At 35.4% G+C, this 23,271-nt stretch overlaps 1 protein-coding gene across 1 annotated transcript in view; it reads left to right on the top strand.

Annotated features, from left to right (window-relative positions):
• LOC110443185 (DNA ligase 1-like) overlaps positions 1-19,223 on the top strand; it is a 44,316-nt gene extending 25,093 nt beyond the window's left edge. Inside the window, exons 9-24 of the mRNA XM_021487232.1 lie at positions 7,849-7,953; positions 9,068-9,124; positions 11,029-11,201; positions 11,590-11,654; positions 12,259-12,360; positions 12,773-12,941; positions 13,961-14,060; positions 14,486-14,571; positions 14,999-15,114; positions 15,390-15,596; positions 15,845-16,061; positions 16,403-16,485; positions 17,015-17,167; positions 17,370-17,567; positions 18,103-18,195; positions 18,667-19,223. Coding sequence (XP_021342907.1) covers positions 7,849-7,953; positions 9,068-9,124; positions 11,029-11,201; positions 11,590-11,654; positions 12,259-12,360; positions 12,773-12,941; positions 13,961-14,060; positions 14,486-14,571; positions 14,999-15,114; positions 15,390-15,596; positions 15,845-16,061; positions 16,403-16,485; positions 17,015-17,167; positions 17,370-17,567; positions 18,103-18,195; positions 18,667-18,759 — 2,017 coding nt within the window. The 3' untranslated portion in view covers positions 18,760-19,223. The remainder of the gene's footprint in view (positions 1-7,848; positions 7,954-9,067; positions 9,125-11,028; positions 11,202-11,589; positions 11,655-12,258; positions 12,361-12,772; positions 12,942-13,960; positions 14,061-14,485; positions 14,572-14,998; positions 15,115-15,389; positions 15,597-15,844; positions 16,062-16,402; positions 16,486-17,014; positions 17,168-17,369; positions 17,568-18,102; positions 18,196-18,666) is intronic.
• Positions 19,224-23,271: the final 4,048 nt, after the last annotated feature.

The raw sequence follows: 23,271 nt of genomic DNA, 5'->3' as shown, positions 1-23,271 counted from the left end.
GAAAATAACAGTGCCATTGAACTGTTGTCATTGTAACTTTTCCATACAAATTAGCTGGTCTGGTACAAAGCTGAAGGAATCTCGTCCAAGGACAGAACTAATACAGAGAAATTAGGCAGAGAAAAAAGTCAATCTCACGTGCTGTATATGAATGGTCTATCAGCCAGCTATCTCAGGTAATGGGATAGAGATGTGGTCGGAGAATTAATGGGGGACTGGTTCCGTCGTATTCATCGGTAGCCAGTCAGGTTGGTGACAGTAACACATCTCCGAATTAGAATGTGTCCCAAGAATTTCAGGAGATGGAAGAGGGAGGGGGGAGCGATTTCCTGATATTGTCTGCGTGTGAATTTAACTTTCAAGACAGAGTTATGTGATTTTTAATTCTTTGTTTAGTTTATTTCTCACTCCAAATCAGTTTTGTGCTAATTAAAGGTTAAAGACGAAATACTTAAATTATATCACAGAATTGCAAGTAAGCATTACAAAAACAAATAACAGTACATATTTACTATTTCCTGGTATGTTCAGTGAAGAAAAAGCTTAGCTACATATGAGGTAGTTTACTGGTATATTGGTTAAAATTCAGTTTGTATTTTATTTATTTCCTTCATATCTTGCTGAAATGTCAAAAGCCTGCCATTATTTCATAGGTGATCATTGATAGATATGGGATATAAGTTTATTATCAGCGTGAATAAAATCTTCATGAATAAAATTTGAATTGTATAGAATTGAAAAGATTCTTGATGAAATGCCTGGTTACCCACCAGCCTCCTTTGTTCCATGTGTATGTCAGCAGCCTGGTGCTGTGAACCAGTGAAGGTGATATTACTGAAGCTGTTTGTGATGGTGGTTATTACTTACAAAAATTGATATCTAACTGTGTGTAAAACTCTATTGATACTGAGTGTACAGCTAATAGGTTTGTTACACCACGGCCTCACTGTATAGAACACACTCTCTGGTATCTGTCCGCTATCTTATCCTACACAGCAATCACTTTAAGCATCTGATGTCTTCCATTTAAAAATGTATTTTTCTGTATCTTGTTTACACAAATTTAATGCCGTATCTCAAACTGCATACAGCTAGAATTAATGACTGGATATTTCCATTTCTGTTGATCTATTTGATTAAATATGTTGCCTTAAAGTTATTTGTGTAATACAAAAAAAAATGTTTTCGAAAACCTGAGTGCTTTTTAGCTTTTCATTATGTTATCAACAAACGGCTAAAACTTTGCCTCAAGATATAAAACACATTTTATGTAAAACAGTCACAAATGCATGGAATAAAATCATTTTTCTATCTCTTCTAAAACATTCTTCCACAAATCATTTAATTTCAAATACATTTCAAATTGTATTGGAAAAGAAGGCTTCAAAATGATATAATGATGTAGTTACTTAAACGTGTGTTTCTACCGTTTCAGTTCACATGGTACATAGGTAGTATTACAGATGCCCTTTCCATTTTGTTGTGTAGGAATCTACCCACTTCATTTCTAAACAGATTTTCTTTAAAGTGTTTTACAAAGGTCAAGTTTGGATGAGTTCATATTTCAGAGTCCCAATGTCAAGGCCAAGGTCACTTGCTGTTTATAGGTCAACTAAAGGGCCAAAGGAGCATGTATTACTGATGTTTTCTAGTTTTTAAACAGCTTCTTCATAAAAATCTTAAGGCCAAGGGTCATGATATTTGGCCTATAGCTTGCTGAGATGAAGAGTTATCAATTTTGCTCAAACAAATGACTTCGACCCATATTCAATGTCACAAGGTAGAAATATGTTGGAAATATTTAAGGATCATCTAACGAATCTCGTAACACTTAGGAACGATATTTTTTAGACTGTAGATTGATGGGATTAAGGGCTATTAAGTTTGTTCAAATATATATACATTGACCCACTTTCAAGGTAATGGGTCAAATATGTTAGCTCATTTTTCTACAGAAATAGGTGTAGTTTGAAAGATTAAAGTGCTTTTCAGTTGCATTCAGTTGAAGTAAATGACTTTAAACCAAACGCAAGGTCACAAGGGTCAAATGTGCTCATTTCAAATATAATTTGAAAAGCATTTTGGCATCGAATATTTTGCTGAAACCATTAAATAATACGGGAGCAATTCAGTTCTCTTGGGCATGTTGTTTGTTGTTTGATATAGGCATAGACATTTAGAATCTGTATGTACTTGTACAATGTAAATTATTTTGGCCAGACAAAAGAAACATTTCCTCTCAGAAGAAATTTGTTGTAGGTTGTAATCTATAAAGTGGCTGACAGATGTGTGATGGAAGATTCATTACCTTATTATTGTGTATTGACCTTTATTTTCGGGGTGAAGATTTTGAGTGTGAGGTCCAGTGGAAATGGCCATTACCAGCTGATTACCGAGTGTATTGATTATAATACAAATAGTTTTCTCTCTCCCTTCATCTTGCCCTCTATAACACTCCATTGATTCACCTGCTTATAGCTTTTATTTCTGTGTCCCTTTTCATTCCTTCTGCAGTCTTTCTCATTGTTTCTCCTCGTTTATCTTTTCGTTTCCTTATTTTCTAATCTATGTAGGACAAAAAAAGTACATCTAACATTGGAATTAGTTTGAGCTTTAATTTAAAAAAATATTTTATTCAGGTTTTTTGAAAAATATTGTTTTCAAGTTCATATTGTATAATTATAACCAATGAAAGGTTTATGTGTGATGTTTTGATGAAACATGTGTACTGCTATCTTCATAGACAAACAGCCAGTCAAAGCTTACATACAGAAATGCATCTTGTACATTTTTAACGCCTAAGAGTACGTATGTTTTGCTGGTTTCTGTCTGATATAAGTGAGTACAGAGTACATACGTTCTAGAGTCTAGGACTATCAAAATGTTACAAAAACATGTCACTTGTTTTGCTATATGAACCAGTAATAAATCATTTGAAATTTTATATAAAGAATCCAGCAGGAAGTTGACATTTACTTACACAGCTGTTTGCATTGTGGTAGCATTGTAATAGGTTCTTATTTCTACAGAAACAAATTAGTTTTAGTGGTTACACACAAAGAGTCAGACACATTTTCTGTCATCATTAATTCTTGTAATGGGAACCAAGATAGGTCTGGTAAAAGACAAAAGTTCACCAATATTATGATCCACAAGGCTCTCAGCTTCCTGTAACCAGCAGTAATGAACAGGATATTCTATGGTCTTTATGTATTCCTCATATGTTCTCAACACTTGACATTTAAAATCACAATATTTTTTTTCCATAGCAGCCAGTGTAAACCAGGAAATGTTCGCCCAATCAAACTTTCGCCCTATGGTGGTGAAGTCTGTATTCGCTCTGTGTTAATTTTACCTTTCACTTTTGACTGTTATATTCATCATGTTGTTTACTTATGTTCGGTCTAAAGATAAATTTACCATCATTAATTACGGAGGGCAAAAAATGGCGCAAAGCTAAAGTGCGGCAAAAAAAATCCCGGCATACAGTATATTGCTTTGGAATACAAACAGAACCTATTATAAGGTCATAACAAGGTTCAAGTCACTCTCATTAAACGTTACTTGATGAAAGTTTGTCATGGGTATTTATCATGATGAGATTAATATTCTGTGGATGGAGGTAAGCTTTATGAGTTATAATTTCATTTTTTTGGCGGATGGATAAATCCTTGCATTGACCTCATGAAAGGTTAATAATTGCATAATTTGTTGATAACATATATATACATGCATCTCTCAGGGGGAAAAAATGGCCATAAATGAGTTTCAGAGGCACAACCAATGATAGCTGGCTGATTGAATTTATTGACATCATGGAGGCAAATTTTACACTATAATCTTGATTTAGTATTCAATTTTGGTTGTTATCTTCTTGTTTTTAAGCCGCTCTCGGCGAGAGCCGAGCGGCTTATTGATTCAGTCCAGAGAACGAAATGACGGACCCACTTCGGTTCTGGGTGCATGCGCATAATTCAGTCTTGTATGCTTCCGCTATATATTTTCGTTATCGTAAATAAAAAGTAGAATCTCTGACACTCACCTGTGGGTTACATAACGTCTTCTGATACTCTTCTCCAAATAATAATCCATACTTTAAATAATTGCTGAAAACAAAATGTTTATCTCCGGTGCATTCTACGAGTTCTAACTCGTGGTGAAATTCGTGCATTTGGTTTGAGCGTTTTAGCAGTTCTGAGGAGTGTTTGTTTTCGCGACTCTGATTCGAGTTGACATTGTCTGTACGGTCTAGCTTTTTATATTTTCTAGTACAAGGAAGAAGTAAATATATATACTTATAAACCGTATGAGTGATGAAGTACAACTTCTTTTTTGATGTTTCAAACGGGAACGTAATATGACATATCGTGCTTAGGTAATAAACCATCTTTGCTACCACGGACGTGGCTCTGAGACGAGACGATATGCGGACTGTGTATGCTTATCAAACATTTCTGTACACAGCATGCTATTTCTGGTGTATTTATTTATGAAAATGTAACAATTTAAGAACATGACGCAACTGCCGCTGCTGTTTGACAAGAATTCACGCTGTGTCAAAATATTATCCAATCTGGTGTAAGGGAAATAACTCTTACGTTGGTAAAGTCGCATTGCGAAATATAATTCAAATATATTCCAAGAACATTTGTGAAATTTTGTGATGAATTGTATATTCAATGACAGTAAGTAAAGTCACTTCATATATTAATAACTATCATTAATATGAATAAAAATAAAAGGAGTACAATCTTTATTACCAATTTTCCGATTGCCATTCTGCACGTAAATGCTCATGTCACATCATTGGAGGATGCTAATTAATGAAAATTACAACAATGCGTCACAAAAGAGGGTGAAAAAAGAGGACAGGGAGAAATGTTTTTAAGGTATCATTTAAGAGGTGATTGATTTTGGAAATTCCAAAGGCAACTTCATCACATGACCTGATTTTCAATTAGCAGAATACAGAACACATATTTGAGGTATTATAGTAGATATTGATGCTGAAGCAATCAAATTTAAAAGTGGTGAGCGGCTTTAATGTCACACTGACATAATTCTAGTTTTACCGTGATTTTGTGATGTTCGACTCATCTTCCCGATGTCGGATACTGTGAACTGGAGTAGCGTTAGCCGAGATCTGCTCCACATCATACCCCAGCAACGACCGGGGATTTTCCAGGAATGATTTTGTGCTCTCATGATTTTAAATTATCTGAAATTTGACATATGTTGATTTGATGGAAGAGTCTTACAGATTCAATCAATCGTAGTGATGGTGGTGGTTGAGGCTACATAGAAATCAAGTTGCTCATCATCTACAGTGTTATACTGGAAAAAGTACAGGCCAACTAGTCTGTTATGACCTACATATGTGAATGGTTGACACTGAAATAATTGAAATCCTACGTTCATATTTTAGACTCACTGCATAAATAATAAGTCCTTATTATACTACCATCATAATGGTCCATCGAAAACTTCGGGGTATTGATATATGGAGGGAGACCACAGTAAAGGAATTGCTAAATGGGGGAGGGGGGTGTAGCCTGATACTGGAGGTGACCCAGGTGGTAAATGAAAAAGGAGGCCTTATATTCAGGCTTAGCTGTAGAACTAAAATGTACTGTAGGTACTTGATATTGTCTTTTAAAAATATGTTGGAAATGTGTAGATGTTTAATATCTTTTAACAGATGTCTAGTCATTTTATACAGGAACTCAAGTTNAGAGGGGGGAAAGAATCAGCTAGACAATAGTTCCCCCTGGTTACTAATACAGAGAGGGGGGAAAGAATCAGCTAGCCAATAGTTCCCCCCCTGGTTACTAATACAGAGAGGGGGAAAGAATCAGCTAGACAATAATTTCCCCCCTAATAACTAATACAGAGTAGGAAAAGTATTGGCTAGTCACCAATATCCCCCATTAACAAACACTACGAGGGGAGCATTTACTAGCAGATTTCTTCCTCGGGGAAAAAATAATAATATGGGGTGGGAGGAAAGAATTAGCTAGCTGATTTCTTCCCCCAGGGAAAAAACTAACTGAGGGGGGAAAGAATCAGCTAGCTTTGGAATACAAACAGAACCTAAGGTCATAACAAGGTTCAAGTCACTCTCATTAAACGTTACTTGATGAAAGTTTGTCATGGGTATTTATCATGATGAGATTAATATTCTGTGGATGGAGGTAAGCTTTATGAGTTATAATTTCATTTTTTTGGCGGATGGATAAATCCTTGCATTGACCTTATGAAAGGTTAATAATTGCATAATTTGTTGATAACATATACATGCATCTCTCAGGGGGAAAAAATGGCCATAAATGAGTTTCAGAGGCACAACCAATGATAGCTGGCTGATTGAATTTATTGACATCATGGAGGCAAATTTTACACTATAATCTTGATTTAGTATTAAATTTTGGTTGTTATCTTCTTGTTTTTAAGCCGCTCTCTGCGAGAGCCGAGCGGCTTATTGATTCTGTCCAGAGAACGAAATGACGGACCCACTTCCGTTCTGGGTGCGTGCGCATAATTCAGTCTTGTATGCTTCTGCTATATATTTTCGTTATCGTAAATAAAAAGTAGAATCTCTGACACTCACCTGTGGGTTACATAAAGTCTTCTGATACTCTTCTCCAAATAATAATCCATACTTCAAATAATTGCTGAAAACAAAATGTTTATCTCCGGTGCATTCTACGAGTTCTAACTCGTGGTGAAATTCGTGCACTTGGTTTGAGCGTTTTATCAGTTCTGAGGAGTGTTTGTTTTCGCGACTCTGATTTGAGTTGACGTTGTCTGTACGGTCTAGCTTTTTATAGTACAAGGAAGAAGTAAATATATATACTTCTAAACCGTATGAGTGATGAAGTATAACTTCTTTTTTTATGTTTCAAATGGGAACGTAATATGACATATCGTGCTTAGGTAATAAACCATCGTTGCTATCACGGACGTGGTTCTGACACGAGACGATAGGTGAACTGTGTATGCTTACCAAACATTTCTGTACACCGCATGCTATTTCTGGTGTATTTATTTATGAAAATGTAACAATTTAAGAACATGACGCATCTGCCGCTGCTGTTTGACAAGAATTCGCGCTGTGTCAAAATATTATCCAATCTGGTGTAAGGGAAATAACTCTTACGTTGGTAAAGTCGCATTGAGAAATGTAATTCAAATATATTCTAAGAACATTTGTGAGATTTTGTGATGAATTGTATACTCAATGACAGTAAGTAAAGTCACTTCATATATTAATAATTATTATTAATATGAATAAAAAATAAATAAAAATAAAAGGAGTACCATCTTTATTACCCATTCACCGATTGCCATTCTGCACGTAAATGCTCATGTCACATCATTGGAGGATGCTAATTAATGAAAATAACAACAATGCGTCACAAAAAAGGATGAAAAAAGAGGAGAGGGATAAATGTTTTTAAGGCATCATTTAAGAGGTGATTGGAGGTGACCCAGGTTGTAAATGAAAAAAGAGGCCTTATATTCAGGCTTAGCTGTAGAACTAAAATGTACTGTAGGTACTTGATATTGTCTTTTAAAAATATGTTGGAAATGTGTCGATGTTTAATATCTTTTAACAGATGTCTAGTCATTTTATACAGGAACTCAAGTAAACATAAATAATGACATACAAGACACTTCCAAGGGTATATTTAGTAGGTTGCTGAGGTACACATACTTCTAGAACTTCTTAAAGTACATACAAACCAAGAAATGAATACATGTCATTATCCTTAATGCTTTCTGTTGCATTTCTATTGTGATTGTTAAGATGTTTGGAGGTCAATACATTTGTCTGTCTTTCCATTTCAGTAAAATAAACCCGTTTGGTAGTAAGAAGGAAGAGACTTCCACCTACCACCCAAGTAAATCACGCTACCACCCGATTGATGATGCTTGTTGGAAACCTAAAGAAAAGTATGTACCTGGTAACTAATCTTCCGTAATCTTAGGATTAAGCTGTCCTCAAATATAGTTCCGAATAATGCTAGCGTTATAGTAGATGTGATACAAGTGTAGGTCACTGTAACCAATCTCTTGTGGTTCCACTCACTTAGGTTAGACTTTGTGTTAGTTCCATTTTTCAGCTTATACCTTTCATTTCTTATATCCATCAAAACAAGATCATGTGTATGTTTTACAAATATTTTCTTAGTTTGTGGGTGTTTTAAAGATTTGAAGACATCTGAAGTAAAAGTTGTAAATATGTCTGAGCTATTAGATTATGATTTTTTATTAATGTGTCACTTGAAAACATTGTTAATACAATGTACTGTAATTTGTCGTTTGAAAGTTTGGTGTATATCTTGAAAATCTGAAATTTTTTGCCTGGTTAAAAAATATATATATTACCAGCACTTGCCACTTCGTAGCTACCTTTAGCTATGGTGGTATGAATAGTGAAAACTTTAAAACATGTGAAACGAAAACCACTAACGGCAAAACCAAACACAATGCAAACTAATTATAATTCAATCTTGAATTCCTATTTCAAATTTAGTTGTTTTATTTATGGTTTTATTGTCCATTAGGAATGTATTACGTAAAGTTTTGTTGTGGTAAGGAACATCTGGCAATAAAGACACAGTCTTGTATAAATATAATCCCACAGTTAGCATCTCTCTCTGAAATATATTTAATCTCTCTCTGAAATATATTTATAAATAACTTACTCACAGATGTGATTTCTGTGGTTAAAACAGAACAGTACATAAAGATGCAGATGTGCTTTCGTAAGTTCAAACAAAAATTATATTTTAATGATTACCGAGAAATGTTAAGTATTGGTGAGTTACTATATTTATACATCGGAAATGGTATTCATGCACGCTTCATGTGTAAACAATAGGTGCATCATAATGGTTTTACATACGAGTTTATAAAGTCTTTTAACTCATTCACCCCTGAAGACACATTTAAACTCTTCCAATTCAGAGGTTTGGGTAGTTCATTATATAATGTCAGGGGTGAATGAGTTGATATGGCTTTGGTAAGCTTATAATTATACACTGTACATGTTTTTCCATTTCAGAGTACCATATCTTGCACTGGCCAAGACATTTGAAGCTATTGAAGAGATATCTGCAAGGTATATATATAAACCTGCCGTATAGTCACTTTAAAGCTCCAAGTTGTTGAGATATGTAGTAAATCTGTACATCTACATTTTGTGTTCAATGAATATGTAGAAATATCCTTTGGATCTATTTCTTCTTGTTCCTAATGAAAAGGTGGAATTGTCATTTCATAGTTTTCTAATAATTTCCATTATTCATGTTGGTCAGTGCACTGTTACCGTGTTTGACCGCAAATAAGTCACCTCCCAACTTTGGCAAATGACCTAGGAACAGGATGGGTGCCTTTGATTAAGCCCCTTCCCTAATTTTGTCTCCCTCTCAAAAAAAAATTGTATGTTAGTTTTTGTCTATGACATAAGCAAATTAGCTAACTAGATGCAAAACAACATGGACCCAAGTTACCTACATATTGTAGAGGTAGTCTAATTTTATCTCATATCGCAGTTTAATTACTCCGCTAAGTTATGATTGCATCAGTTGGAAGTTTTTTTGGGGGAAAAAAATCTTGTGCATGTTTTGTGGGTGCCCCAATTCAGCAATGTGCTAATCTGTTAAAATTTGATAATGTGCTAAAATTTGAAGACACTAAAAAAAGTACTCTTGCAGTATTTTCCCAACAATCGGGCCCAGTATCAAAAACATTTGAAAACAACTGTTAGGCAGTTAGTGATATACCAGAGTTACGTGGATGTTATAAAATAGTTACTGACACCAAAGATGTGAGGCTGTTTGTCCATGATCTTGGTTAGCACTTAGCTAGGGCTGGTAATGGAAGTGTGGGCGTCGACACAACATCAGGATGTCTGGCATATAGGTTCAGACATTCATTTATAGATGACAAATCTCAGACAGATTTATATGTGATATATCAGTAGGTCTGGGCAATCCTTTTTAGCTTACTTCTGTCTAATTAAACCTTCAGAAATATTCCACACCAAACACCGGCTAGAAGGACGTCTAACATCATGTCATTTGCTCCGCAGTAACATGAAAGCTATAGAAACCGTGCTGTTCTGAACAATATTGAAGAAAACATTTTCAATAAGGCACTTTTATAATGAACCTATGGAATCTAAAGAAATCAGTCCTTTTTGGCCATTAAAATAGCAAATTTGATATTCTTGCAATATGTTTTAGCCAAGACACAAAAATTGGTTCTATACGAACAGGAGTTCACAAATGAGCATGAAAATAGTGAACAACTTGGCCTTAACCCTTTCACCCCTATGTAACTTTAGTAGACCATACCACGCATTGATATGGATGAGTCCATTTTGGTTTACAGTGGTGAAAGGGTTAATATGAACATCATGTCATTCATAAGGGGTGCATGAACTTATAATCATTTAACTCATTCACCTTTGAATTGGAAGAGTTCAAATGTGTCTTCAGGGGTGAATGAGTTAAACTATAAAAAGAGGTGACCAGTAGAAAAGGAAATGTCACACGAATTAGGTTTGTGTATATGCCACAAACACTCCGTACTATTAATTACTGTGCATACAAACAGTAAGTTTATGTTAATGATACTTGACTGTTGTCATAGATATGATATGATGTAGAACACTTTGTCTACAATGAACTCTTTCAACTTAAAAACAGTCTTAAACAGTGCTTTTCCCAGACCATTATTTGTAATTTTATGTTAATTCACTGTTTAACCTGAAACCCTGTCTATTCCAGACAGAATTATCTATACAGTTGTTGCCTGGTTTAGACAGAGAATGCTGTACTAGCTTTACATGACCTATTCATCTGTCTCAGCTATTAGATTATGATTTTTTATTAACGTGTCGCTTGAAAACATTGTAAATACTGTAATTGTCGTTTGAAAGTTTGGTGTATATCTTGAAAATCTGAAATTTTTTGCCTGGTTAAAAAATATATATATTACCATCATCTTTTTATGTTTCAGGTTGAAGATCGTTGATATCCTGTGTAATTTTTTCCGTTCTGTGATTGCCCTGAGCCCCGATGATCTTCTGTTCTGTGTGTATCTGTGCCTCAACAAGCTGGCCCCAGCCTACGAGGGCGTGGAGCTGGGGATCGGGGAAACCGTCCTCATGAAGGCCATCGCTCAGTCCACAGGTCAACACAACTAAAACAAATTCTGAAATTGGTTTCTTTCTAGGAAGCAGAGATAGGTTTTAGCCCTCCTTGCCAAGTGAGCTTGTGCCATGGGGCGTCATCCATCCTTCATCAACTTTTTACTTTAAACCACTTCTTCTGAATAACCAAGAGGCCCAGGCTAATGAAGTTTTTCTTGGAAGCAATTAGATAGCCTAATTATGATATGAAATACATTTTATAGAAACAGGTATAAATTTCAGTAACTGATACAATGTAGATAGGAAAAATGATAAATTATGTAAGAAATGCACTACACAATCAATACGTCATGTAAGAAGTATAATGAAATTTCATTGCTGAGTTTGTTTTGACGGTTTCCAACCTGATTATGTCTTTGTAAATACAGGAAGAAGTATGGACAAGATAAAGTTGGATGCCCAGGAGAAGGGTGACCTTGGAATAGTTGCAGAAGTAAGTCATTTATATATGTATAGATGACCTTGACATTGTGACATAGGTAAATGCATATGTATATAGATGACCTTGACATTGTGACATAGGTAAATGTATATGTATATAGATGACCTTGACATTGTGACATAGGTTAATGACACTGTATAATGTATATATAGATGACCTTGACATTGTGACATAGGTAAATGTATATGTATATAGATGACCTTGACATTGTGACATAGGTAAATGACACTGTATATGTATATATAGATGACCTTGTAATTGTAACATAGGTAAATGACGCTGTTTATGTGTATATATATATATATATATATAANATATATAGATGACGTTGACATTGTGGCATAGGTAAATGACACTGCATATGTATATAGATGACTTATGTTTAGCCAATAAGGAGTGGTTGATACTTTTCTGAGGATGTCATTTCTCACTTTTGACCAAGGTGATCTGGCTGCATAGTACACATAATAAGTCTAAAACTTCTCAATTAACATCATTGAAAACTAAAAATATATTATAGCAGGTCAACAAGCCTTTGATAAAAAAAATAAAAAAAATCAATGTGCATTGTGTATATAGAGTGTATGTTTTGCAGTCTAGTCGGAGTAACCAGCGGACAATGTTTGCCCCTCCCAAGCTGACCATTAGAGCTGTGTTTACCAAGCTGAAGGAAATAGCGCTCATGTCTGGCAATAATGTAAGTCTGTTAATAAATAAATGTCGCAGCAGCGATAAAAGGTCAGACTTGTCCAGTTATAAAAGGTCAGACTTGTCCAGTTATAAAAGGTCAGACTTGTCCAGCTACAGTTAAAATTTATTAGTCTGTGACACTTTGGTTTCCGGAAAAACAAAAATATCTAAAATCCTGCATTTCAAGCTTTAGGTGTTGCAATATTTTCTAGAAAGATATTAACTTCAAATTTTGCTTCATTGAAATAAAAAAGTGTGTTTAATGTTTTCAATTATAAAGTTATAGAGAGCCAAAAATAAAGCCCTTTCATTCGATAACATTTCAAGGAATTTTGCATATTTTCTTTCGAAATTTAAGACTGTTAATAGACTAGTAAACAGTACTGAAGTATTAACATATCGTTGTATTTTCTATTTAGGTGATGTCTAAGAAGATTGACATCATCAAAGGTCTGTTTGTAGCATGTCGACAGTCAGAGGCACGCTACCTCATCCGATCACTAGGAGGCAAGCTCAGGATCGGTCTGGCTGAACAGAGTGTCCTCACAGCTCTCGGCAATGCTGTGTTCCTTACACCTCCTGGTCAAGGTAAGAAAGCTGGACAAAATAAGAATTGTGACAGACTTTTCTTTGGTGGACCTTGCAAGAACCAAATAGAGACATTTACAATCGAACAATAGAAATGGCTGACAATAGATTGTATATATAGAAACACTGGAAGTAAAATTATGTAGAAAATAGAAGGGAAAGTTATAAGTATCAAAATAAAGATAAGGTCAACTTCCCAATTGTCACCTATTTTTAGCTCACCTGCCCAAAGGGCAAGTGAGCTTATGCTATGGCGCAGCATCCGGCATTCGTCTGTCAACTTTTCCTATAAAATGCTACTAGTCCTTAACGGCCTAGTAGATTTTGACTAAATTTGGTCTGGAGCATCCTTAGGCCAAGGGGACTCAATATTGTATAAACGGTTGGTGTGGTCCCCCTGGGGGCAGTGGGGTGGGGCCCAATAGGGGAAATAGAGGTAAAACATTTAAAATCCTTCTTCTACTGTAGGGAGGGATTAAAGGATTTTATTCTAATTTAGTCTGGAGCATCCTTGGGCCAAGGGGACTCAATTTTGTATAAACGGTGGGTGTGGCCCTCCTGGGGGTAGAGGGACGGGGCCAAATAAGAGTCATAGAGGTAAAACCTATAAAATCCTTCTATTACTGTAAGTTAAAGGACTTTATCCTAATTTAGTCTGGAGCATCCTTGGGCCAAGGGGACTCAATTTTGTATAAACAGTGATTATGAACCCCATGGGGGCAGGTGAGCGATACAGGCCCTCTTGTTACATTGGGTTCAGCTTGCCTTTCTTTCTTTGGAGATGGGACCTGCTTGAGGTTTCTTTATAGAACGCTTCTTCATCACTGACGTCAAATCCTGAAATTATACATGAGCAAATCTTACAAATGGGGAACAAAAAAAAATGCAAAATTGCAATGTTTGGCTTTTCAACGATATTTAATAAAACATTAAGTAATTCTACAAAATTATATGTGTGTTCATAAAATACATAATATCAGGATCATGTGTAGCTCATAAAAAAAATGTTTCTTATCAAGATTTCCCTCCAGAGATACTTGATGCTGGAAAAGGCCTGTCAGCTGAGAATTTAAAAAAGAAGATGGAAGAATCAGCTCTTACTATAAAATCTGTATATTGGTAAGTGTATATAAACTTGTAAGACTTGTCGTCATAATCATTTCTTATCTATTTTGTTCAATAAGAGTTGAAATCTATGTCAGGTCCTTATTTTCACACGGCTAGAATTGAAATAGATTGACCATAACTATGCTGATATATGAATTGGGTAAATATTTAATTTGTCAACAGGGCAGAAGTGTCAGACTGGCAGCTTGGAAGCCATATTTGTATTTGATTTGAACTTGTAGATTTATGTCCTGTGAGCTAGTTTGTTTTCATCATTCTGTGGTGGCTTAGACACTGGTTTCTATATCTACTCTAATGATTATGTATAAAATAAGTTTGTAAAATTATTTTTACTCTAAAAGAGAACATTATTGCTATAACTAATTTTATTGCTACTAAAACATATCATAGGTTGAAGGTATAATTTCCAATTTCAGTGAATGTCCAAATTATGGCTCCATCATATCAACTTTGATGAAGAAAGGTATAGAAGATCTACCTAAACACTGCAAACTGACCCCAGGTAAGTGATAACTCTCCTCAGCAAGTTCATCAAGGTTAGATTATAATGTCCCTGCAAGTTTGGAAAGGTCTAAAATGGTTGTCATAAAAATTCCTTCTATCTAAATTAAAGGAGTTAGCTAAAAAAAAATGTGAATGGAGGAGGGAGGGGGGGCATTAAATAAAGAAGCTCATGAGTTCTGAAACTTTTTTTTTTTTTTTCGATGATCAGTGAAAAATAGAAGTTTCAGAATTAAGGGAAATGAGAAATGCAGAATGACCTTGTTTCTGGTCATTCTGAATGTATAAAGACTTTGTAAAACATTGAAATATGATCAACCTATGTAAGCTTGCCCCTAATGTTGTAAGCTTAGTTCGGGTAAATTAGGACATGCCAAAACACTGATAAAGATAAGTGGTGATAAACTTTTCCCTGTTTTCATTTGCAGGTATTCCTCTAAAACCAATGTTGGCCCATCCAACCAAAGGTGTCGGTGAGGTGCTAAAGAGATTTGAGAATGCAGAATTTACCTGTGAATACAAATATGATGGAGAACGTGCACAGGTAAAATATATGATTACATGACAACAAACCTGTCTCTGTGACCGGTATTCAAGTGTGAGATATAACATGGTATCTGATTTCAATATAACACTGGATCAGATTCCTATTCTTTTGCCTTAGTATAGCATTTATCAGTTCAATGTTATTTTCTCACCTACATGTACGCCTCTACCACACATCCTAGTAAAATGAGACCAGTTCATTTGTTGCTTTTAGTAACAACAGGTATTTTTGTCATCATTTCATTACATTTCTCTTTCAATTAACATTTTCAGATACATATATTAGAAAATGGTACTGTCAATATATACAGTAGAAATTCTGAGAATAACACAACCAAGTACCCAGACATCATAGCCAGGGTCCCTAAGGTGATGAAGGACTCTGTAAAGTCCTGTGTGATAGACTCGGAGGCAGTGGCCTGGGACGCGGAGAAGAAACAGATACAGCCTTTCCAGGTTCTTAGTCACAGGAAACGAAAGGTTTGTAACAGTTTAATGGCCTTCTGGGTAAACTGTTTCTGTATTACTGTATAGATAAAATACTCAAAATCTTATATATAATCACTTGAATAATGAAAATTCAAGGTCTGAATAATTTCCAAAACTTCAGTACTCTCACTGAATGAAATTGCTGCTTGACATAAGTATATTTCTTACAGTGGCTGGCTTTTAGGCTGGTGTTGGATTTTTGATACAATACTAAAAGCAGTCATGTTCCTACATTCCAGGATGCAGATGCATCAGAAATAAAGATCCAAGTGTGTGTGTATGCATTTGACCTGCTCTACCTCAATGGTGAATCACTTGTGAAGGAGCCCTTCAAGCGCCGGCGGGAACTGCTGCACGAGTCGTTTGAGGAAGTGGAGGGAGAGTTCGTGTTCGCTAAGTCTATGATCTCCTCAGATACTGAGGAAATAGCCGTCTTCCTGGACGAATCTGTCAAAGGTAAAGGAATGGGGACTAAGATTATTTGCTCACTTAATAACGTGATCAATTATTATGGCTGTAGGAAAATCAAAGTCTACAGGTAATTGGTATCTTTATTATTCAGGAATCAAAAGTCAAATGCATTCACATTAGATAATTCACTGCATGGAGTCTAGGTTAACATTTAACATCTGTATAGTGGGACGCAGGAAGATATTGTGGGTTGTGGCGATCACGAACAAAGGTGCTTCCCTGCCCATCATGTGTTTTACTCTTGAATAGCGGCAAGAAAAATTGACAAACACATCTGTTGGTATTCATTTTGATTTGACCTGCATGTAACGCTTGAATATTTACAGGAAACTGTGAAGGACTCATGGTGAAAACTTTAGATGTAGATGCCACATATGAAATTGCAAAGAGGTCTCACAATTGGCTGAAGGTAAATTTTTGTTACCAATATGTTCAATTCATGTTGACACTTTTGTGAGATTTATGTAAAATTATATTAAAATTCTTGATATTTGAATATCATTTAAAAACTGACACATTATATAGTAACATTTTCTTGTATGATTATCTTGTATGAATATGTGAAAGTGAGGAATGCTGTAGTTAATTCCCTTGAGTGCTAGAATAGTCATGTTTATATTTGTAGATACTAGATAAAGATCTTCTTGTGTGAGTTTATCTGCTCAATGATGAATATGTATAAGTGATGAATAGTAACCTCCCTTGAGTTCTAGAATGGTCATTTTTGTATTTGTGGCTAAAGATTTTCTTATATGATTTATCTTTAGTTTGAGTATGTGTAAGCAAGGAATAGTTATCTCCCTTGACTGCTAGAATAATCTTGTTCATATTTGTGGCTTAAGATCTTCTCATATGATTTCTATTGTTTAGTATGAGTATGTGCAAGTGAGGAATAGTTACCTCCCTTGAGTTTCTTATGGAAACGTTCATATTTGCAGCTTAAGAAAGACTACCTGGAAGGTGTAGGGGACACTCTAGACCTGGTGGTCATTGGAGGCTATCTGGGATCTGGCAAGAGGACGGGAAAATATGGAGGGTTCTTGTTGGCATGTTACGAACCAGAGAGTGAAGAGTTCCAGTCCATATGTAAGGTAACTACCTGACATTGAATGAATTTGTTTTCTACATTTAAAACAAGTTTAATATACATTAAGTGTTTATTTTTTAGACCTATTATTTTAATTATATTTCTAGCCCTTTCTGAAATGTTGTTGAAACAAGTTTAAAGAAAATGAGTCCCACTTGCACTTAAACCTTTATATAAGGTATTAGCATTGTTTTGCTTGATTACAGATTGGTACAGGGTTCAAGGATGATGATCTGGAGCAGCATGCTACATTCTTCAAGGAGCAGCTGATTGACAAGCCAAAACAGTACTACTGTTGGGACAGTTCCCACGAGCCTGACCACTGGTTTGAGCCCGTCCAGGTGTGGGAGGTCAAGTGTGCTGACCTCTCCATATCACCCACTCACAGGGCAGCGTCAGGCATCGTAAGTTATACTATAAAAGTTTGTGATAGATTTCATTGTGTTCTAATACAATGTATTGGCTTTCATAAAATATTACTTGAAAATTGCATTAGGATAAATTAAAAATGATTTAATTCAGGCCAAGATGGGATATTTCTTAAATATAATTAATTAAACCCACTTTCTTTAGGTCATGAAAGCATTTCGTAACTTTGTAATTGTTTTTATTTACACTATTATATCTATGCTGAGCATAGGTAGGCCTCTGTAAAATTGGGGGAAAAAAAGTGCTGGGATTATTTTTTACCTTTATCACCTACATCTGTGGAAAAAAGGGCTCAACATGAGCATGGACTTTTAACAAAAGCTAGATTAAGTGATTCTTGAGCAGAATACAGCAAAAAGGAGTGGGAGATAAAATGTAGTCAAGAGTATTCATATTTAATTGACATGCTATTGTTTAGGTTTAAAACTGAAACTCGAAATAAAAAAGCTGTGCCATTTATTTTTAAAAATATATTCATATAGTAATTTTATAATGATTCTATTTGGTCAGGTCGATCCAGAGAAAGGTATTTCTCTACGGTTTCCACGGTTCCTGAGAATCCGAGACGATAAGAAACCAGAAGATGCCACCTCAGCCTCACAGGTGTGTTGTCATGGTAATCTGTATCTTATACTGTAAAAGTAATGCTGACATAGATCAGTTATGGTGATGTTAAATGTAACTTCTGTGCTTTGCCCCCTTTTTAAGGAAATCTTTTAATACAATGTAAAATTTGAGAGAAAAAATAAATCCATTTTGTTTTGTGGCATCTTGTCTATGTTGGTCATATCAAAGTTCTCTAACTTTATTTCTGTTTGAATACCACTGGCACTTCTCAGTCCTCACATCCATATACATTACAGTGAGGCTTGTCAAGTCTAATATGGGCTCTTAACAAACCGCTTTTATTAGGTGGGGTTATCAGAACATACAAGTGTTATTTGGAAGTTTTAAAAAGAACTGGATAATTGCTATGTGTTAAATATTGCAGTATGTCTTCCTCCATAGCATTTTTTTAAGCTGTATATTTAAAACAGTCACCTGATATCACCATTGGTGTGTTTTGTATTTTAGGTGGCAGACATGTACAAAAACCAGGACCAGATTCAGAACCAACAGTCAACCTCAGGGCCAAGCAAGGAGGGAGACGAGGAAGAGTTCTATTGAAAGGGAGACTACTACTCCATGATATTTGGCATTGCTCTATTAAATGGGAAACTACTCATTTGAACATCCAATGTTTATAATTTATATGATACTGCTTATTTAAATCTCACTTTTATAATGTGCTACTTCAGCACAACTTAAAATGTAGAAGAGATAGAAACAGTTAATGGAAGTTTGATATCAAATTTTTACAGGGCAGCAATATTGAATGTTTCATTTACGAATTGATATAAAAAATGAGTGATTATGTTGGATCTAATTGTTTGTGAAGAGTATCATGAGGATGATAATGTGTAGTTCTACCATATATTTTTCATGTATTAGCTCAAATTCATTAAGGTTTCTATGTCCACTATTGGAGGATCATGTCATGATATTAGAAACAGAAACTTAAAATATTTTTATGATGTTGATATAACTAATAAATATTAAAGAAAAAAGAAAAAACAAAATTGGCTTTATATTATTATTTATCACCCCATGCATTCTCACTGTGCAGTTGTGTTGAAGGTATTGTCAGCTGAAGAAGCTGTCTAAAATTTTAGCCAATTAAGTCAACTGTTGTCTGATACAGAAAATTACTGGATTACTGGATCAGGTGTAATACTGAAACATTCAGCGAACTGGGTCCTTCTGCGCACTTCCATGCTGGCCAACAATAGTGTTTAATATAAGTTGATAGCATTCACCTTACTTGAGCACTCGGTGCACTTCTATGCGGGTCAACATTATCAATGATGAACTTTGGTTGTTCTCCTTAATGCATGTTAAATATGCTGAATTTGACCTACATTTAACACTTAGGATTCTTGGTTAAGTTAAATGCTGGAATTGAGGTCAGTTCTGGAAGAGAACTAGAAAATAGGTAACTCTAGAAAAGTGCTGGAATATATATAATAGAGACAACACATTCCCCTTTACTATGAGGGCCGTTTCAATATCTTGTTAATGAAGGAGGCTGTTTTGAAGTTAGGTCTTCATACATATGTATAAAACATTTACTATAGAATGGTACAATTAAAAATCTGCTGTGATTCGTTTTGATTTTGTGATTTGTGCTTTATAACCGATATTCGTACATGTACCTAGACAATTGAAATATATTGCTCTAAAAAGTCTACATGAACCTGGCATCAATGATGCAGCTTGGGTTGATGTTGTAGAAATGAAGTTTACCTAACTTATACTAGCAAGTGATTTGGCTAAAGTGAAATTGTCTTATCCATATGTCCAGTTAAGAGGAATGGCTTTGGTTACTTAAATAAGTGCTACAAGGATTATACCTGCATCATTGATTCACCTAGATTGCATGTTGGGATGCTTAATTTGACCTACATTTTAAGCTTCGGTAACTTGTGTAAGAAATTGTTTAATTAATACGTTCAGTTATGAAGAAAGGAGAGTGCCGAAGTGTCCACAAACCATAGTTAGAGTTCAAAGTCAATAAAACTGTTGACAAAATATGAACAAAGGAAAGATTGACATGAAGACTATTGAAAAAGTACAAGGAGAGAAGGTCAGGTGTCATCGACGACACGCCATACAAATCTAGGTTAAATTCAATATTACGTCATCATACCGACAACAGGACACTGAGCATAATCAAACTATCGACCTTCACATCACAAGGAAATAGTGTATTAACCTATGAAGTCATTATGGCGACCATGAAGTGTAAAGTTATGACCGTGTCAACAAAACAAAAAGAGAAAACCACGATATCTAACGGACAAGGAAGGAGAAATTATAGCAATTGGAAAGCATTGCGTCGGAGAAAGATTTAGAGGTTGTAGTAGACCAAGACTTGAGTTTTACAACACATAACAAACAGGCAATAAATATAACTAACAGCATCGTAGGTGTCATAAGGAGATCATTTGTATATTTTGACGAAATAATGTTCACAAATCTTTTTAAAGCGCTGGTTCGACCTCATTGAGAGTACGCTGCAAGTGTTTGGAGTCCACAACAACTAAGGACATCGAAAGGATAGAGAACGTTCAAAGAAGATCTACAAAATTACTCCCCGGAGTAGCTACAGTGAGAGACTACGCTGATTGAACCTTCCAACTCGAAACATACAGGTGCTTCCGCGGAGATATGATCAACGTGTTCAAGTTTATGAATGGGCGATATGATCCGAATTTGGTGGAGGGATTGTTCGATCTCGCCGCTCAAGGAAAAACTCGTGGACACAGTTAAAAAAAAATACTCAAACATTGTCATTTAAATATTAGAAAACATTACTTTACTCAAAGAATAATTGGTAACTGGAATAGTCTCCCACAAGCAGTTATTTCATCTCGTAACGTACTTGACGTTGAGAAAAACTTGAAGTACGATCATACAGCGTCTTATGTAAAGGCTTATTTTATGTTTACCACATTGTATTTCAAATTATATTGATGTGGATAAAGAGGCAACAATGCCTGCGTCCACTAATATCCTAATAAATCCTATTAAATAAAACGTGTCCAAAGTCTTTGAACATCAACCTGCATCTTTGGCAACTCGGTGTTGCAAGTTTGTCCGTCAGCAGTCGACATCTATCACTGAATTCGTGATATTCAGAGCAACTTTTGAATATTGATTCAACTGCGACATGAAAATTACTATGGAGTAAGGAAAAGTTCACGATCGGGAATTTGAATTCGTCCCGCTTATCGCACAACTTAGTATTTCGCCGTCCCTGTCGGCCATGTTGTAAGTAAAAGATCGAGGAAAGCGGGTAAGTAAAAGAGTCTGTAGTGTCTTCTTTATTAGCTCTAGAACATCGTCGATATATCTGAATGTGAAATTGAAGGAATAAACTAGTGGTTTGTTACCATTGCCGATAAGCTCATCTAAAAATTCAGCCGCGTAAGAGTGGCCTAGTTTGTTCCCATATAAATGCATACAGATTGCTGGAAACTCTAGCCATCGTAATCAGGAAAGATATAGTCAATCAGGAAATCCATACTACAGTCGCATCATTGATGAAAGCATTGTGCATATAGCACTTCTATTTACCCAAATATCGATTATGAGTAAAACCAAGGCTAAATTGAAATAATTGCTCTACTGAATGCCTGTTGCGGATGCTAGATCTGTACACACCTTTTACACAAATAAGTGCTACTGTGCCATTCATAAACATGATACATTACATAACTGGGTATCTTATCCAGGCTTGTCTCTCGAGCTAGGGATATCGACGACAGTATTGGTTTTGATTTCATTTGTTTAACCTCTACGAAAAAAACATGCTACCAGGCGCGTAGCTTCCTATACAACGGTACGCAGGTTAATCCACGAATTTTCAAACAGAAGAACAAAACAAAGCTTGTTGACCCCTTTGTCCACCTACTAAGGTCCTGCCTTGGACCCGCTCCTAAATGAAACCACTCAGAAAAAGTACTAGCTATGCGTGTTAAATACATGCAATAGTGAAGTTGATTTCAAACGGATCTACACAAATGAAAACGCATTTGAGGAACATATTTATGTGACCAAGCTTACACATCTTTTTTTTTCTATCTCATCAAATCAGAAAATACGGTTACTTATTCCCTGATACTGCTTGTCGCTATTACTAGTTTGTTGGCGCTTGACTTAATAATGGAAATTTCCCTTTTTCCAAGTAATATCACATTGCTGCATAGCCGAAGGTTGAAGACAGCTTGCTCTGTCAAGTATGTAATTCAGAGTATAATTTCCAATTTTCGTTAATATGCTGGTAACAGACATATTTCATGAAGCGCTATGAAAATAAATCTCATAGCCACTGAATCATAAGTGTATATTCAATAGAAAGAAGCAGTAGTCCGGTAGATATTAGCCGGTGATCTCCAACTTCAGATTTATGATGCCGATGTAAATTATATTACTGTCGCTAAAATCCGACCATATTGCAAGTATGTTGCTATGAATGCAATCCACAGTTGGTAGCATTATATAGGTAAACTGAGGATTAGATAAACAAGTTGTCCTGCTTACTAATTGATACATGTACCCGTTTGGATCCTGATGGAGATGTCCTCGATCTATTGTGAGTCAATAAAATCTTACGGTTGAGCATCTTCCAAGGCTTTTGAAACGTTCACTGTTTGACTGGATTTTTGTCGTAGTTGCATCTAAGCTCTAGTTTTCTCTGCCTGAGACAATCCAACCCTGCGAACTAGTGAGGTTAGCGTATACCATGTTCTTATTGCAGGTTGACAGAGCAAATGATTGAATGTTTTAATGCTGACATGTGAATGTTTCTGCAATTAATGATAGTATCAACGGGTGATACCACTCAGGTAAGAGACAAATAGTACCCATTTCCTGTGTATGTATAGATAGATATAGACTGTGTCTACGTTTGGCAAATAACTCATGTGTTTTATAAAGAAACACTTTATTGTACTTCCTTATGTGAATTAACACGTACTATTCGACTCCATTACAGAACTGCATTTTGAAATGTAGAAGATTTTGTTTCGGAAGAATTGATTTTAATTCATCCGAGTTGATTGACATTTAAATTGCTTT

Source organism: Mizuhopecten yessoensis, unplaced genomic scaffold (assembly GCF_002113885.1).
Source record: "Mizuhopecten yessoensis strain PY_sf001 unplaced genomic scaffold, ASM211388v2 scaffold716331, whole genome shotgun sequence".
In the NCBI taxonomy this organism is placed as follows: Eukaryota; Metazoa; Mollusca; class Bivalvia; order Pectinida; family Pectinidae; genus Mizuhopecten; species Mizuhopecten yessoensis.
The sequence above is the reverse complement of the archived record's forward strand: the minus strand, read 5'-3'. Positions and strand labels throughout refer to the sequence as shown.